The 20,112-nt window shown below is 39.0% G+C and overlaps 1 protein-coding gene across 1 annotated transcript; it reads left to right on the forward strand.

Annotated features, from left to right (window-relative positions):
* The first annotated feature begins 7,036 nt into the window (after positions 1-7,036).
* Positions 7,037-8,816, forward strand: LOC138907425 (uncharacterized). The gene is made up of 4 exons (XM_070198023.1): positions 7,037-7,288; positions 7,349-7,545; positions 7,633-7,880; positions 8,167-8,816. Exons 1-4 carry the CDS (start codon positions 7,037-7,039, stop codon positions 8,814-8,816), a joined length of 1,347 nt encoding a protein of 448 aa, XP_070054124.1.
* Positions 8,817-20,112: the final 11,296 nt, after the last annotated feature.

Consider the following 20,112-nt stretch of genomic DNA (forward strand, 5'->3'; position numbering starts at 1 on the left):
ATAGCATCATTATATGTTTATTGATTTGCGTACATGATCCGTGTCATTTTTCAAAAACGTTTTTACGTAAATTTATGAAGAAAATGAAATTTTTTACTTTAAAAATGACTAGAGTTGACCACGGTCAAAATTTTTGGTAAACGATATTGGATTGATATTTTGACAATTTCGATAGGTTTGTATGATGATTTTGGACTTGTACGTATGTTTTGTTGGGGTCACGGGTGACAAGCGCAAAATATGAAAAAATGGAAATTATTGGTTTTAAGCTTGAAAATCTTGAGTTTGATGATCGTTTCTTATTATTTGATAATATTTTGATGTTTTGAGGTGGCGAGCAAGTTTGCATGATATTATTACACTTGTGTGCATGTTTGGTTTTGAGTCTGAGGGGCTCGAGTGAGTTCTGGATGTGTAGCGGACTACGTTTTGGCTTAGAATGAATGCTAGTGCATCAAGTCTGCAGGTCTCGCATTTGCGAGAACATGTCCGTAAATGCGAGGTCAGGCTCGCATTTGCAATTCTGGAGGGGGCTGGGTAAACTTCGCTTTTGCGAAGCTCTTTCCGCATATGCGATGGAGGAGGGTCTCGTGTTTGCGACTGTGAAGAATTTGCGGTAGACTCGCATTTGCGAGGTTTTATCCGCATTTGCAAACTTCCATGGTTTCGCATTTACGATGATTTTGCTTTTGCTATATCAGCATGCTCAAAGACATTTCGCTTTTGCAAAGAGTTTATCACTTTTTCGAACATCGCAATTGCGAACTGCAATATCTATAGCTGGGTAAATTGTGGGGATTTTGGGACTTGGCCCATTTTTTACCATTTCTCAACCCTAAACACTCTAGAGGTGATTTTTGAAGAACTTTTCCTTCCCAAATTTATTGGTAAGAAACTCTAATTAATTTTCTATCATTTCCACATTACTTTTCATGAGTTTTTAACATCAAATCTAGGAATTTCATAGTAGAAATTAGGGGTATTGGGTAGAATTTTGGAATTTTATAAAATTGCGATTCAGGCCTCAAATTGCAGTCGGATTTCGAAATAAATTATATATCCGGACTCGGGGGTGAATGGGTAATCGGAATTTGGTCAGAATCTTGAATTTTGACCACATGGGCCTGGGCTAACTATTTGTTGACATTTAGGATTTTAGCCAAGATTGAACCTTTATTGAGTGGGGATGTTTCCTTTAGCATTATTTGACTTTGTTCGATAATATTTGACTAGGTTTTGATCATTTTGAGGATTATTTCTAAGGAAGGCGGTATTGGATTGTGAAAATTGTTTCGAAATGAGGTAAGTGTCTTTCCTAACTTTGTTGGGAGAACTTTTCTCACTAATTGATATTGTTTGCTACATGGAGGGGTAATTCATATACGAGGTGACGAACGTATATGCATGTACCGGGATTTCCATGCTCGGGAGGAGGAATTATATGCTTTTTTGTGCCTTTGTTGAACTTGATGATCCCATAATCTATGCTTCATTTAACTCAATTATCTGTGTTAGAAATCATGTTAGAACATATGACATCTTAAAAAGGATATAATATGCTATTTTCGAGATTCGTTAGAATATTTAACTTGATGGTAGTGTTAGGAATCTACATCTATACATGTTATTGTCAAGTTACTTGAGCTTCTTTATTCGTATTAAGAGATGATAATTGGAGCCTTAGGGATATGTTTGGCACGATGGATATTTCCGTGTGGTTGATATATTGTTGGAACGATGAGTATTTCCCTACGCTAGTTATGATATTGGCATGATGAGTATTTCCGTGCGGTATGAAATGAGATTGTTTTGTTAGTTATTACCGTGCAAAAAAGAAAAGAAGTTAGATTTCTGTTATGATTAGTCATTCATTAAGCACTTACATGCCCTTTACTTTGATTTTCATTAATGTTTGTTGTTTAGTATGATACCTTCCATTTGGATTCCTTATGTAGTTACCTCTATGTTTTTCCTTTGTCCTATACTGTTATAGCTATGTCTTTACCTTGTCTGGTATTGTTACACCTACGCTTTTACTTGATTTACTTCTGCTACTAGTCCTTTTCGAATCCAGGCCTTTACTTGTTATTAGCCCATACTTGTTATATGCCTCTAATTGTCAAGTGATTTACTTGTTAGATGCATTAACCTGCTACATGTCTTCACTTATTACATGCTTTCACCTACTACATGTTTTCACTTATCATATGCTTTTTCTTACCATATGGCTTCACTCATTAAATGTCTTTACTTGCTACATGCTTCTACTTGCTACATGATTTCGTATATTGAATGCCTTCATTTGTTCCCTGTTCTTACTTGACAAACATCTTTACATGATTCATGTCTTACTCTCTTTTGCTTAACCGAATTGGGTGACCTTTAGATTGGTTGTGTGTTATGCTTATGCTTTGTGGAGTCCTTGTTAATATATATGGTAGATTATCTTTTGATATTGCATTGCTCATCTTACTCTGTTTCAGTTGTATTACCTAATTGAATACCATGATTTGTTTTTCTCCGTGTTACGTTGTGAACTTATCCCGTGTTTGGTTGTTGTTATGGTTTCAAATGATATTGTTGTATATTAGTATCGTGTTTCAAATGTTTATTAATATTGGGATCGTAATGCACGCCGCAACTGTGTTCATTAATATTGGGTTCGAGTTGCACGTTGCAACAATGCTTATTATATATATGGGATCGGGTTGCGCGCCGCAACAGATAGAATGTATTATTGTTATTCTTGTCTTTTGATTTCTGTTATCGTATTATGTTGTGAGACAGAGAAGCGATGATATTCTGGGCCCTTTGTCATTGTATTCTTGTTCTATTTATTACATGATTATTTGTGAATATTTCTCGTATTACTCTTTCTGCTTATCATCTACACAGGTAAAAATAATAAGTGAGTATCTTTTAACTTAAAACCTTGTCACTAATTCACTGAGGTTAGTCAAGAAAGTAACTAAACAGACAAAAATGGTAGCGTCTCCTTCATCCCATGGTAAAAATCCACCAGACCACACCCAACAAACGCATAACAACACTGCGCACAAACCCCAGGTAGGGGCACCTATCGTTTCTTCCCCATCTGCTAAAGAAATCAACAATGGCGGAAATGGATGCTCACTAAATAATTTCCAGGTGATATCAGAGATACACTGCAATGTCACTGGGTCAAAATGACTGTTTAAAAGCCATGGAGATTACTCAACACATCATTTAAAATCAACCCACAAAGTCTCATACCACATCACAACAGGAAACTTCGATTCAGAACAGGGGAACGATGATGACAAATAGTGGCTGGTCTCGAATGGAGCTACAGATGTCCAAGTTAGTCAAAACCAATGCCAATCCGCTACAATTGATCTAGATATTGATCCCACCCCCTCAAACAACAACCATGATGAGCAATTCGTTACATAATGGCATAACCTAGTATACGCAAAATCGCATATGCCATCTATTCGACGAAATGCCAAGGTCAGTTTTGATGTCAATTTTAATGAACAGATAAATGGTTGTGCTTCACAAAGCCATACTGAGCTTAGTCATCATGACAATTCAATAGAACAAACACAAAAAAAGGTTGAAAATAAATCGACACCTACAAGAACAACCACATTGCCAACACAGGTTGCCACTGCTAATACTGATGTGCAAGATGTGATTGAATTGGATGGAAAAGATTCAATTCTAGTTGGTGGAAGTCATCGGAATGTTCAATTTTAATTGCAGGACAAGGATCACTTGAGCAGTATCTTGATAACAAAGACAAAGCTGTCAAACCAACTCCTACTGATCAACTACATCTAACCCCTTCTTCAACAACATTAATTCATTCAGGTAATGTCTCTGCAGCTCACCTGATCAACGAAAACCAGTCTTTAACGGCAAATAGAGCTACTCAAGCACACCCTCAACTTGTTCAGATAACACCTCCATCAAACTTTCCTTAAATATCTACTAACTTTGAAAAACATCTACTCATAACCAAATGTTAACTATAAGCCAGCACAAGAATACCAGCAAACCTAGCTTAAAACAAAAAGAAACTACCCTTCAAGACAAATCATATAATCAAGCAATCTCTACAACACCTGCATACACAAACACAAAGAACTCAGCCAACTTAACTCAACTAAAACACCCTAACACCTATAAGCTACAAGCAGCTTTTAACCAAAATACCTAACCTCACCACATTATAACAGATTCCCATCCCAAGCTTATAGCTACGACTGCCCAGCAAAATAAAACTAGTAACTACCCTGCTCCTCCACCACCTACTATCACTCAATCTCTAGCTACAAAGTTAAGAGTTAGGCAAGTTTCAGGGATAACACCAATAGAGTTCACACCACCTAGAATCACTACCAAACAGGGCCAACCAACTGTTATTTTTACTAGGACAGATTATATGGTCACATTGGCTAACAGATGCCAATACACAATTTCTAGAATAGAACAAATAAAGAAAAGCTTCATAGCACAAATATAACTCAGAGAAGGAGTTAAAATAGCTCATTTCAATGCAAGAACAGTCTACATTGATTTAGAAAATGAGTATGATCACACTACTGTTTGAAAAAAATCATTCATGTTCATCCAAGGTCAAAGAATGGAATAACAAGCGTGGACACCCAATTTCAATCCAAATGAGGATAATCCTATTATCCTTGTTTGGATAGTCATTCTAGAACTTCCATGTCATTTCTACTATAGGGAAGTACTGTCAGTACTTTTATCACCTATTGGTAAGGTACTCCATCTAGACTTAGCTTCAATGTAAAAAAATAAGGGGAAGTGTTGCAAAAGTCAAGATGTAGGTTGATTTGCCTAAGGAAAGGCCTCATCATGTTTGGCTGGGATTTGATGAAGATCAGGATGTGAATGGGGATGGCCAGTGGCTGGAAGTAGTATATAAAGATCTACCATACTGCAGACACTTGGGTCATGAAGAGTACAACTACACTATTAGAAAAAGAGAAGAACAAGAGAAGAGGAACGCAACAACAACAGTAGCAACAACTCACAATGCTAACAATCACATTACAAACAAGCTAGAGGGAGCAACTGCAACACCACCGGAGCAAATGGTACAGGGACAGCAAAATGGTTAGACTTTCAACCAAACAATTGAGGAATAATGCAAAATTGAGGAGCAACAAGGAAGAATAAATCACAAAGTAATTGCGTAACAACCAAAAAAGGATAACCATTCCAGCGATCAAAGGCAATCTAAAAAAAGAAGAATTTCAAGAGAATCAACCAGAAAAACAAGCAAAAGAAACAGAAACAGCCACAACAACAAGCTCTTGAGACACAGTTATCCAGACCCTCCCAGCCCTCAGGGGTAATGAACAAATCACAATGTGCTCCACCAAAGCCACTATAGACTGTACCAGAAGCCATTCATAATACTGCTGATAGTGCTGATGCTTGTAATGAAGGATAGATGAGTGTACAGGAACCACCTAATGAGACAGGGCACTTTACTGGAATAGCATCTTCTCCGACAATTCATGAGTCTGCTCAGGTAGGTGGTAACACCAGCACAGAAAACCTACCATCCACTGCTGCAAATCAGGCAAGCACACAAAAAAATAAGGATGCTGGAATTGTCAATAATGCGAGTTCTGAATCTGATAGTGAAGGCAAGGACAAGCTCAAAGAACAATAACAGAAGTATCAAATTTTGGAATCTCCAGATAACCAACATTTAAGAACTGATGAAAAATCAAAATCCAATCCTAAAGTTGTAAAGCTGACCAGACACTCTATCTCTACTGATACTGGGCAAAATACTTCAGGGAAAAAAGAAAATACCATTGACTGGGTTCAAAGGAGATTTGGAATGCATAAGGAAACACTTAATGTGACCCTCAACCACTCATGTCAGGAAATACCATCTCACATATTTGTGGACCCACTTAATTCAAATAGAAAAACTACAGGCTCTATACAACTAGGGAGAGGTGAAGTAAGTTCAAAGGCACAAACAAGACTAAGACTTGATGATCAAAGAGTTAATTCAATGCCAGCACAGGTTAATACAGAGGTATCCAGGAAGGCTTTGGACAATAACAAAATTGGGGAACTAGTAGCCAACGTTGAAGGTGCAATGGCAAAATTACCAGACAGGGAGCAGGTAGGGTCAGCCATAATTCGTAGGGAGTCAGCTGCAATTGATACACTGCCTATGGAAATTGCATTAACCACTGGATCTCCAATACAGATTCAAATCAATATACCACTGCAATCTCCTGCTCAGATTATGCATGACATTATTGTACACAAGGAACTGCCTTTGGAAATTCATAAGGCCTTGGGCACTAATGATCAACTAGAACATGAAGGTGCTGATGAATCTACACCTGGAAATGTCAAGTCTGTGGCAAAGGAAGAAGATTTGTCACATAGGACTATAGTTAAACATGCTAATAATAGAAGGAAGCAAACTCATCGCATGGAACAACAACCTCCTACAAGAATACTACCCAAGAGGGAAGCCTCCACCACTAGATGATGATTAAGACACTCATATGGAACATAAGGTCTGTTAAAACTCAGCAGGTCTTTTAGAGAGTTATCAACATGCAAAGGGAACATGGTTTTTTCATTATAGCACTCATGGAAACTTTCCAAAATCAAAGGCTTATTCAGAACTATAGGAGGAGACTAGGCAGCAAGATCTAATATCAATGGCAAGATATGGCTATTTCTTGATGTTGTGCTCCAGTGGGATGTGGTGATTGACACTGACCAGAAACTTACTATCATGGTTTATCATTAAGATATTGAGAAGCAGATCATGATGACCTTTGTATATGCAAATTTTTCATCCCTGGAAAGATTAGAATTGTGGGATAATCTATACTACCTTGCTAGAGACATGGAATTACCTTGGGTGGTTGGAGGGGACTTTAATGTGATTCTTAATGAATAAGAGAAGATTGGTGGACTGCTAGTTTACCCTCCTGAATATGAAAATTTTGCCTTTTGTGTAAACTCATGTGTGCTATTTGACATGGGGTACAAAGGAAGTCTATTCACATGGTGGAATGGGAGACCAAACTTAGAATGCATATTCAAAAGGTTGGACAGAATTTTTGTCAATGTGCCATTCCAGACTTTATTCCCTAGTACAGAAGTGGAGCGCCACATCAGAACAGGTTCCGACCATGCACCACTACTGATGAGTTGTGGTAAGCAGACCACTCAAATTGCCAAACCTTTCAAATTTCTAAATTTCTGGACTAAACATGCCTCTTTTATGGAGGTAGTTAGACATAATTGGCTGGCTGATTTCACAGGTGACCCATTCTTGATGTTCAAATAGAAACTAGAAAGAGTTAAGATTCCTCTTTTCAAATGGAGCAAGCTCACTTATGGGGATATCTTTAAACAACTGGCTTTAAGAGAAGATGTGGTCGGAGTAAAGGAAATGTTATTTGAAGAAGAACCAACAGTAGAGAATAGAATTGTACTTCAGAAAGTACAATCTGACTTAAGGAGATATCTGATCATAGAGGAGCGGTATTGGAAACAAAAAGTTGGAATGTCCTAGTTTGCAGAAGGAGACAGAAATACTAGATTTTTCCACAACCATGTCAATGGTAAAAGGCAAAATCTCCAACTGAAGAGAATCCAAAATCATGATGGTGCTTGGATTGAGTCACAAGATCAGCTAGTGGATGCAGCAGTAGAATATTTCCAGAAAAAATTTACACAAGAAGATGAACCTACATGCTCTGATATCCTAAACAATGTACCTCCAATGGTGTCTAGTGATCAGAACTTAGAGCTGTGCAGCATTCCTATAAATGAGGAGGTAAAAGCAGCAGTATTTGCAATGAGTGGTGAGAGTGCAGGTGGTCCAGATGGTTTCACAAGCATTTTCTTTCAAAAATGTTGAGATATAATAGGGGAAGATATACATGAGATGCTGAAACTGTTTTATGGAGGAAGCCCTTTGCCTAGGTCTATAACACCCCACAAACCTTGTCTTGCTGCAAAAAAAAAAAAAACCACAGGTTCAAACATTCACCGATCTCAGACCTATAAGCTTAAGCAATTTTTTAAATAAAGTGATATATAGAGTTGGTCATCATAGGCTGGAAAAAATACTACCTTCTTTGATCTCTTCCAACCAGTCAGGATTTGTCAAAGGAAGAAGTATATTTGAAAATATCTTATTAACTCAGGAGATTGTTACTGACATAAGGTTAAGGGGAAAACCTGCCAATGTAGTTATCAAACTTGACATGGAAAAGGCATATGATAGGGTCTCTTGGAAGTATTTAATGCATTTTTTGAGGAAAATGGGATTTGCAGAATGCTTCATCAACATGGTGTGGAATCTACTATCCAACAACTGGTATTCTATTCAGATTAATGGTCAAGCTACAAGTTTCTTTCACTCAACAAGAGGTGTCAAGCAAGGGGATCCTCTCTCCCTAGCCCTGTTCATACTCTCTGCAGAGGTACTGTCTAGGTCTTTAAATAAGCAGTTTGAAGACCAGATATTCAAGGGCTTTGGCATGCCCAAGTGGACTGATCCATTGAATCATTTAGCCTACACAGACGACACTATAATCTTTTCTTCTGCATATCCATATTCCTTAGAGAATATTATAGAAGTCTTGTACAAGTACGAGCACACTTCTAGCCAAATGATCAACATGACAAAGAGTTCCTTTTATATGCACTCTATTGTGTCTGCAAGGTTGTTCAGTTCTGTGGGTGCGATTACTGGATTCTCAAAGGGTGAGTTTCCATTTACTTATCTTTGTAGTCCAATATTCTAAAAAGAAGAAGGGATGATTATTACAATGGCTCGATTAAAAATATGAAGGCAAAGCTACACTCTTGGAAAGGGAAGCTACTGTCCTATGGGGGAAAAGCTACATTAATCACTAGTGTCCTACAAAGCATGCCTACACACATCCTTTCTGTCCTTGATCCACCTAACAATGTACTTGAACACCTTCATAAAACCTTTGCTAGATTCTTCTGGAGTAACAAGGATGAAGGTAGAAGTAGACATTGGATAAAATGGCAAAATCTTTGCCTACCAAAGGAAGAAGGGGGAGTAGGTTTTAGATCTTTGAATGATGTCTCTAGAGATTTATTTGCGAAGTTCTGGTGGAAGTTAAGGACATCGAGGTCCTTGTGGACTAATTTCATATGGAACAAATACTTTAAAAATAAGCTGCCAACAGTGGTCAAATTTAGATGGGGGTCTCATGTATGGAGGAAAATGTTAGAGGCTAGGGAAGAAGTGGAGCATGAAATATTATGGGAAATGAAAAAAGGATCAACTAACGTTTCGTATGAGAATTGGACTGGACTAGAAGCTTTGTACCATGTTGTTCCAAGAGACTACCCAATCAATGAATATATACAGGAAGTAGCTGACTTGATAGTGGATGATGCATGGGATAAGAAATTCCTGGATCAGTCTTTTCCTATAGACATTGCTCAACATATAAGACATGAAGTTCTATTTGACACTAGTGACGATGGCTAGGATTTTCCTAGATGGATGCCTACACCTTCAGGAGAGTTTTCTGTTAGTAGTGCTTGGAACATTTTGAGGCATACAACACCTACTAATCATGATTACAGTAAGATGTGGATTCAAGGTTTACCATTTAAAATCTCCTTCTTTCTATGGAGATTGTGGAAAGGGAAGATTCCCACAGATGACTTATGGAGGAGAGGTGGGTATATGATAGTGTCCAAGTGCTGGTGTTGCTCACAACCACAAGAAGACTCATTCCAGTATTTGTTCTTAACGAGTGATACTGCAAACAAGGTATAAAAGACTTTCCTTCAAGCAGCAGGGTTGTTAGTAAATCTGATACGGGTTCATCAAGTAATAAGAGCATGGTGGAATGCACAATATTGTCCTAAACTAAAGCCATTATTTCAAGCAGTTCCAGCGGTGATCATATAGGAACTTTGGAAGAGGAGAAACACAATGAAATATGGAGGTACAATATCCTACAATATGGTGCTTCATGAGGTGAATAAGACACTACATCACATAGCAAGAGTGAGGTATCCATGGCTGTCAGGCATCCCCCTTTTCTGGCTAGAACGGATCAAATTCTTGGAGGGTTACAGGCCATATGTTGTGACCAAGAAAGGGACATGACAACTTCCTTATGAAAGGTGGTTCAAATGCAACACAGATAGTACATCAAGAGGTAATCCTTGACCAAGCTCATATGGATTTTGTGTGCGAGATCATGTGGGTGATTTGGTTTTTGCTAAGGCAAGTGAAATAGGCGAGGCAACAAATATAGTGGTATAAGCAAAGGCTATTTGTGAGGGGTTAGAATACTGTGTTGAAAGGCAATTACATCCACTGATTATGGAGATAATTCCTTGGTGATGTGGAAGATTATTGATGGGGAATGGGCAACTCCATGGTGTATAAGTGCTAAAGTGAGGAAGCTCAAGCAGATAAAGAACAGCTACAATGTTCTCTTTCAGCATGTACTAAGGGAAGGGAACACTGTTGTAGATTTTCTTGCTAACCTAGCTTTCTCTTTTGCAGGTACACTCACATTTCAGTCATTTCATGAATTTCCAATTGCAGCAAAAAAACTAATCAACACTGACAAATCACAAATTCCTAACCTTCGGATTAGGATTGCAAAGAGAAGAGAACCATATTGATGATCAAAACATATAATGCTTTGCCTCTCGTTGATTCATTTTAGTGAATTCCTAACAGGCAAGACAAGCATTTTAAGCCAAGAAGTCAATACAACCACAACACTCCTCACTCCAGCACCCCCAAATGCAATAGGCAATCAACATTCCTAAAACAGTCACCCACTAGTTTCTCACAACTCTAGCTTTTTCAACTGCATGTCATCATAAGCATACAGCTGCTGCAACCACTGACCAATAGCTTGATCTTACCCTCATGTCTTACTCACATTGTTATTTGCATTGTTTGCCACCTTTGCATATTAAATACCACAAACACTTCTTTGTAGGGTGTAGCTGATTGGTTGGTTATAGCTGCCTTGCCCAAACCCATAACAATGTATTTCAGCTTATGCTTCTTCATTGCTACTGGGCTTACATACCCCACCCACTTCTTTGTAGGGTGTAGCTGATTGGTTGGATATAGATGCCTTTGAGCAAACCAATAACTATGTATTAGAGATACTGCTTCTTCATTGCTACTGGGCTTACATCCACCTAATGACCTTCAATATAACAAGCAGCCTACACTCACACAGATTTGCTTTTGCTACTATGCTTAGGGTGGTACTGCATGGTTGTGTGCTATCTCATTACTTCCCAGTGGTATTAGCATGGCAAATATATATAAACCTAGCAGCAGACAAAGCACTCTTACCTGTCACGACCCAAATCGATGGGCCATGACGCGTGCCCGAGTCCTACCTATCGAACACCCCTAAGTATACGTCTAAGATATAAACATGAATTAAGGGTAGGTCATGTATAACATCTATCAATAAACTACTGAATCACGTGAATAACATACATGAGTAAAACATGCCCAAAAGACATATATACATATACATGCAGAATACGGTAGGGCGAGCCGACAAGGCCACATACTATCCAACTATACATGACTGTCTACAGACCTCTAATAGAGTGTACAACTGTATAAAGGATGGGACTGATACAAACATATCATACCAAAACCCAAAAGCAGCTCCGGATCAAATAGAGCACACCAACTCTCGCTGAGCAAGGATCCTAAGAAGGAGGACCGTCAGCCTATCTACCTGCACCTTCGGGCATGAAACGCACTCCCCAGGAAATAGGGGCATCAGTACGAATAATGTACTGAGTATGTAAGGCATGAAAATCAATATAAAAGACACAAAAGAAACTTGGAGTAAAGGAATCCGCCTGTAAGTCTAAATAACTTTGTGAATCCTAAAATATTTATAAAGTCATGAATGTGCGTATAAATGTTGTATCTTGCATAGATATATGTGTACATAACATCATCAAGCCTCTGAGGGCATCCCATCATATCATCTCGACCTCTGTGGCCGAAATCATCAACGTATACCAACTGATCAGGTTGTGGTGCGTATATAACGTCGTAACCTTTTCCCATATCCCATATACATATAATATACGCATATATAACGCCATCTGGTCATGGGTCAATGTACATGTATAAATGAATTAAATGCATAAGAAGTAAGTTAATAAGATTTCTCGGAATGTCATAAGGTCAATATGCCTTGGGATAAACATTATCAACTTACGTATTTTCTGATACCTATGAACAGATGATATAATAATAGGACACATGGGGAATCAATAACATAGGCACCCCTAGTACTTTTATGAATATAGTCATTTATGAAAGTTGTGCGTTTTTTTCATTTTGTTGTATCATATGGATCATGCCAAAATGAAAGAAGGGATAGCCTTAACATACCTGAGCGAGATCGAAGTCGGAAAAAATCCGTATGATATTCTTGAGAAAGTTTATACCGGGCTCCCTTAGAATTGTAAGTCACGCTGCTATCACATTAGGTAGTTTTGTATGAATTTTGTTGAAGCTTTCATCCGTTACTTTGTATATATATCCATCTCCCTTTAATGAATTAGAGAGGTCTCTTATCATAGTGGTTGTGGGCCCCACTTGATAAGGATTACTTTTCCAATATCCCCTAAATATGCCACCTAGCCACCTGGCCAAAGAGTCATTGTTTGGTCTTAGCAAATAAACCTCTTGCTGCCATGTTGGGGTGATGTCTCCATTAAGCTTATCCAAAATTCTAATTACTTTGTTAATCTCCCACTAAAAATTAATAATTAACTAATTATTCACATAATTAAGTAATATCTTAATTAATTAAAATACTAATCACCTTTACATACTTTATACACCTTACTATCATGGTCATGTGATACATTGTATGGCATTAGTCCATAAATACGGGGTATTATAGCTTAGATCGTATTTTATCCCAAATTGTCAAACTTCAACGAAACTCATTTTCTTCGATTTTTTTACCCTCTAGCCTTCACAACACTTACTTATCACTTGTTATAAATAACATAAATACCTATATCCTTAAAATTAATCTCATTCCTGAGCTTACGTTGATTAACCTACGACGAAACATTAACATATGAAAACGCGAAATATAACATCCTCCGCCCCTTAGAAACATTCGTCCGCGAATGTTAACTCTTAGAGATTTGCGACAATTTTGTCAGAGTCTCTTCTATAAACTGAACTACTTTCTACCAACCTGCCACGCAGCAAAACAACTAATACAAGGCCATACAAGTCCATATTCATCAATACCAACAGTGGCCTCACACGACCAATGACAATAACTAACACAAGAATCCATACACGCACCTTAAGGCTGTGATGTCTCAGTATGATCCTCCTCTAGAAGAGGAAAAAAGTAATGATACCTAGACTTCATGTCTTTTTCAGCTTCCCTATCATTTCTTCCACATTATTGTTTCTCCAAAGTACTCTAACCGAATCTACGTCCTTAGTTCTTAATCTCCGAACTTGTCTATCTAGCGTAGCAATGGGAGCTTCCTCATATGATAAATGCTCTGTGACCTAAACATCATCAACTGACACAACTCTGGAAGGATTTCCGATACATTTATGGAGCATAAACACATGAAAGACTGGATGTACAGACTCCAAGTCAGAAGGCAAGTCTAACTCATATGCTACCTTACCTACCTTGCGTATGATCATATATGGTCCAATGTACCGAGGGCTAAGTTTTCCTTTCTTACCAAACCTCATAACGCCTTTCATCGGTGATACCTTTAGGAATACCCAATCGTCAACCTGAAACTCCAAATCTCATCGTTGATTATCCGCATAAGACTTCTGACGGCTTTGAGCTGCTAATAGCCTTTCCTGTATAATCTTAATCTTCTTGATTGCCTGTTGTACCAACTCTGGTCCTACTAACTTAGTTTCCCCAACATCGAACCATCCTATAGGTGACCTACACTTTCGTCCGTAAAGAGCTTCGTATGGAGCCATCTGAATACTGGAATGATAGCTATTACTATACGCAAACTCAATAAGCGGCAGATGATCATCCTAACTATCCTTGAAGTCTATGACACAAGCCCGTAACATATACTCAAGTGTTTGAATAGTACGCTCACCATGTCCGTCTGTCTGGGGATGAAATGTTGTACTAAGACTTACCTGAGTCCCCAATCCTTTTTGGAAGGACCTCAAGAAATTAGCTGTAAACTTAGCACCTCTATCCGAGATAATAGATATAAGGACACCATGAATTCGTACAATCTCCTTAATGTAAAGCCTTGCATAATCCTCTGCGGAATATGTAGTCCTAACAGGCAAACAATGGGCTGATTTTGTAAGTCTATCAACAATCACCCATATAGAATCGAACTTAAGCTGGGTACGAGGTAATCCTATGATGAAATCCATATTAATTACTTCCCACTTCAAAGTCGAAATCTCTATAGCCTACAATAATCCACTAGGTTTTTGATGCTCAATCTTAGCCTGCTGACAGTTAGGGAACTAAGCAACAAACTCTACTATATACATTTTCATTCCGTCCCACCAATATATTTCCCTGATATCATGATACATCTTTGTTGCTCATGGATGGACAGAATAACGAGAATAGTGAGTTTCTTCCATAACGTGTCGGCGCAGCCCTGCAACATTAGGGACACATAATCGTCCTCAATATCTGAGGACCCCATCTCCTGTAATCTCAAATGGTGTCTTCTCCTTCTGAGGGGCAGTATCTCTATAATGAGCTAACACGGGATCCTCGTACTACGTTTCGTCACTTCAGTTACTAAAGAGGATGTTGCCATGTCTTGAATAGTAACTCTGGTATCACCTGAATCCAGTAATCGAACTACAAGAATCGCTAGCTGATGAATGTCATGGGCTATCCCACTCTTCTCTGGTTGTAAATATGACATGCTACCCATAGATCTACTGCTGAGGGCGTCGACTACTACATTCGTCTTCCCTGGATGGTATAAAATATCGATGGCATAGCCTTTTAGTAGCTCCAACCATCTTCACTGATGTAAATTTAATTCATTTTGCTTGAAGATATACTGAAGGCTCTTATGATCCATATAGATATCAACATGAATACCATACAAATAGTACCTCCATATATTTAGTGCATGAATCACCGTGGCTAACTCTAAATCATGGGTCGGGTAATTCTTCTCGTGCTTTCTTAGTTGTCTAGAAGCATAAGCTACAACCTTACCATGCTGCATCAGTACACAAACCAATCCAAGGCCCGAAGCGTCACAATAAATAGCATAACCATCAGTTCCCTATAGGAGTATTAGAACCGGTGCTGAAGTAAATCTTTCCTTCAATGCCTGGAAACTCCGTTCACAAGCATCAGTCCACTGAAACTAGGCTCCTTTCTGAGTCAAATTTGTCAATGGTGTTGAAAGGGAAGAAAATCCCTCTACAAATCTCTTGTAATAACCTGCCAAACCGAGAAAACTATGAACCTCCGTTGGTGTCGTGGGTCTAGGCCAAGTCTTTACTGCCTCAATCTTTTGTGTATCAACCCGGATACCTTTACCTAAAATAGTATGCCCAAGGAAAACTACATAATTCAACCAGAATTCACATTTATAGAATTTTGCATACAACTTCCCTTTTTGTAGAACTCTGAGCACAGTACGCAAATGATCTGCATGGTCAGTCTGTGAACTAGAATAATCCAATATATCATCGATAAATACACAGATCTAGAAAGGGTCTGAACACGCGATTCATCAAGTCCATGAATACTTCTAGGGCATTGGTCAAACCGAACGACATAACACGAAACTCAAAATGCCCATATATGGTCCTGAATGCTACTTTCGGAATATCTTTCTCTTTAACCCTTACCTGATGGTACCCAGACCTCAAGTATATCTTTGAGAAACACTTGGCACCTTGAAACTGATCAAATAAATCGTCAATCCTCGGGAGCGAATACTTATTCTTAATCGTCACCTTATTCAACTGTCTATAATCAATACACATCCGCAAGGAACCATCTTTCTTCCTCACAAATAACACAGGTGCTCCCTACGGTGATGTACTAGGTCTGATAAAGCCTTTTTCAAGTAAGTCCCTTAGTTGTTCTTTCAACTCTCTTAGCTCTGCAGGTGCCATTCTATATGGAGGAATAGATATTGGCTGAATATCTAGTAATATGTCAATAGCAAACTCAATCTCTCGCTCTAGCGAAAGACCCGGAAGCTCATCGGGAAACTCATTAACCAGAGGGATAGACTGAACGGTTGGTGACTCTACTTTCATATCCTCAACCCGAACTAAGTGATAAATATAGCCCTTTCTAATCATCTTCCCTGCCTTGAGATAGGAAATAAACATACCTCTCAGCGATGCCGTATCACCTTTCCACTCCAAAACAGCCTCCCCTGGGAACTGGAATCGAACCATCTTTGATCTACAATCAACGTTGGCATAACAAGAAGCCAACAAATCTATACCCATTATAACATCAAATTCTACAATATCTAACTCAATTAGGTCTGCTACTGTAGATCGACTATGACTACTACTATACAATCTCTCTATACCTGCCTAGCTATCACTAGATCCCCAACAGGTGTGGACACCTCAAAAGGTTTAACCAACTCAAGTTCTATCCCAAACTTACTAGCAACCAATGAAGTGACATATGATAAGTTGGAACCTGGATCAATCAATGCATATACATCATATGAGGAGACTGATAATATACCTGTAACAACATCAGGTGATGACTCCTGATCCTGTCAACCTGCTAATGCATAACGCAGTTCTGAGGACCGCTCGAGCTAGATTCTCTGCCTCTACCACGACCCATTGGTGCTTGTGAACCTTGCCCGGAGGGGGGGGCGTACTGATGATGACGAACCAGCTACATATCCCACTGGCTGAACTATGCTTGCACCACCTATCGTCGGACAATCTCTCATAACATGGCCTGGATAACCACATGTATAACAAACACCCAACCCATAAGGCACTGCCCTACATGCTGCTTATGACACTGAGCACATCGTGGCAAGGGAGGCCTCATCTGACTTGACTCACCTCTATACTGAGAACTAGAGGCTCTGGAATTTTGACTAGGCCCTAAATATGTAGAACGATCAAATCTCCTATCAGAAAACTGAAAGGGTGCGCTAGCCGATGGCTGTACTGGATACCTCTGGTATTTTTGTCTTTGACCATCTCGAAACTCAGTAGAAGGACCCGAAGATCTCGCTCTCTTACTCTGGCCCCTATCATGCTCACGATCGACCCTCTGCTTCTGCTTACGCTCCGCTACACCCTGATCGTATGCCTGAATACGAGACATATCCATACCTGGCTAAAGTGAGATCGATATACAGTCGTTAAGCAGGTGCGGCTCCAACCCTATCACGAACCGGTGAACCAGATCCTCCATCTTATCTATAATAGTGGGAGAATACGTCGACAAAGAATCAAACTGAAGGTTGTACTCCCGAACACTCATATTAACTTGCCGAAGGGTCAAAAAACCTATCAACTCTGGCCCGTCTAAGCTATGGTGGCAGATAATGACAAAGAAACGCCTCTGTAAACTCCTGCCATACCGCTGGAGAGGCATCCTCATCTATGGACAACTCCCAAGACTCATACTAATTAACTGCGACATCACGAAGTCTATAAGAAGCTAGCTCAACTGTCACAGTCGCAGTGGCCTTCATTACCCTCAAAGTCTTATGCATCCTATCGATAAATACCTGAGGGTCCTTGTTCAAATTTGCTCCAGTATATACCGAAGGGTCCAAATTAATGAAATCACGAACCCTCACACTGATGGCCCTATCTGCATGACCAATACCTACTTCCCGACGCTGAGATTGTGCGGCTACTAATCAAGTCAATAGCTGAATTGCATCTCTCATCTCCTGACCTGGTGCATCTGGCTGAGGAGTTGGGCGTACAAGGACAAACGCTGAAGCTGGTGCCCCTCAGAGAGCCTCTGGAGAGGGTGGGGTATGTGAAGTTTGAGATGGAATCTCACTATGAAACTCTCCCTGAGCCCTGGTAACTCGTGACGCTCGACTAGTAGTCTCATCAGCCACAGACTTGCCCTTCTAGGTGGCAGTAGCCTTCGAAGGCATCGCTGAAAACATAACATATCGTTAGGAAAAAGAATCCTTATATCGCACGATCTAAGATAAGAAAGGAGGATAACATCCTATATGTCCTGTAGCCTCCTGTTTATAAATGTGGTGCACAACACACTCATAAACAAGACTCTACTGGACACGGTATGTACGCAACCATAGGACAGAACTTCTCTGATACCACTTCTGTCACGACCTAAACCGATGGGCCATGACGAGTGCCCGAGTCCTACCTGTCGAACACCCCTAAGCATGCGTCTAAGATATAAACATGAATTAAGGGTAGGTCATGTATAACATATATCAATAAACTGCTGAATCACGTGAATAACATACGTGAGGAAAACATGCCCAAAAGACATATATTCATATACATGCGGAATATGGTAGGGCAAACAGACAAGGCCACATACTATCCAACTATACATGACTGTCTACAGAACTCTAATAGAGTGTACAACTGTATAAAGGACGAGACTGATACAAACATATCGTACCAAAACCCAAAAGTAGCTCCAGATCAAATGGAGCACACAAACTCTCGCTGAGCAAAGATCCTAAGAAGGGGGACCGTCAACCTATGTAAGGCATGAAAATCAGTATAAAAGACATAAAAGAAACATGGAGTAAAGGAATCCTCCTGTAAGTCTAAATAACTTTGTGAATCCTGAAATATTTATAAAGTCATGCATGTGTGTATAAATGTCGTATCTTGCATAGGTATATGTGTACATAACATCATCAAGCCTCTAAGGGCATCCCATCATATCATCTCGGCCTCTGTGGGCGAAATCATCAACGTATACCAACTGATCAGGTGGTGGTGCGTATATAATGTCGTAACCTTTTCCCATATCCCATATACATATAATATACATGTATATAATGCCATCTGGTCATGGGTCAATGTACATGTATAAATGAATTAAATGCATAAGAAGTAAGTTAATAAGATTTCTTGGAATGTCATAAGGTCAATATGCCTTCAGATAAGCTTTATCAACTTACGTATTTTCTGAGACCTATGAATAGATGATATAATAATAGGACACACGGGGAATCAATAACATAGGCACCACTAGTATTTTTATGAATAGAGTCATTTGTGAAAGTTGCGCATTTTCTCGTTTTGTTGTATCATATAGAGCATGCCAAAATGAAAGAAGAGATAGCCTTAACATACATGAGCCGATTCTCTTGACAATCCCTAAAACACACGTCAATCGCGACAAAACACGTAACGCGAGATCGAAGTAGGGAAAAATCCGTATGATATTCTTGAGAAAGTTTATATCGGGCTCCCTTAGAATTGTAAGTCACGTTGCTATCACATTAGGTAGTTTCATATGAATTTTGTTGAAGCTTTCATGTGTTACTTTGTAGATATATCCATCTCCCTTTAATGAATTAGGGAGGTCTCTTATCATAGTGGTTGTGGGCCCCACTTGATAATAATTACTTTGCCAACATACCCTAAATACGCCACCTAGCCACCTAGCCAAAGAGTCATTGTTTTGTCTTAGCAAATAAACCCCTTGCTGCCACGTTGGGGTGATGTCTCCATTAAGCTTATCCACAAATTCTAATTACCTAGTTAATCTCCCACTAAAAATTAATAATTAACTAATTATCAACATAATTAGGTAATATCTTAATTACTTAAAATACTAATCACCTTTACATACTTTATATACCTTACTATCATGGTCATGTGGTACATTATATGGCACTAGTCCATAAATACGGGGTATTATAGCTTGGACCGTATTTTATCCCAAATTGTCAAACTTCAAAAAAAACTCATTTTCTTCGATTTGTTTACCCTCTAACCTTCAGGACAGTTACTTATCACTTGTTATAAATAACATAAATACCTATATTCTTAAAATTAATCTCATTCCCGAGCTTACGTTG

Source organism: Nicotiana tomentosiformis, chromosome 3 (assembly GCF_000390325.3).
Source record: "Nicotiana tomentosiformis chromosome 3, ASM39032v3, whole genome shotgun sequence".
NCBI lineage: Eukaryota > Viridiplantae > Streptophyta > Magnoliopsida > Solanales > Solanaceae > Nicotiana > Nicotiana tomentosiformis.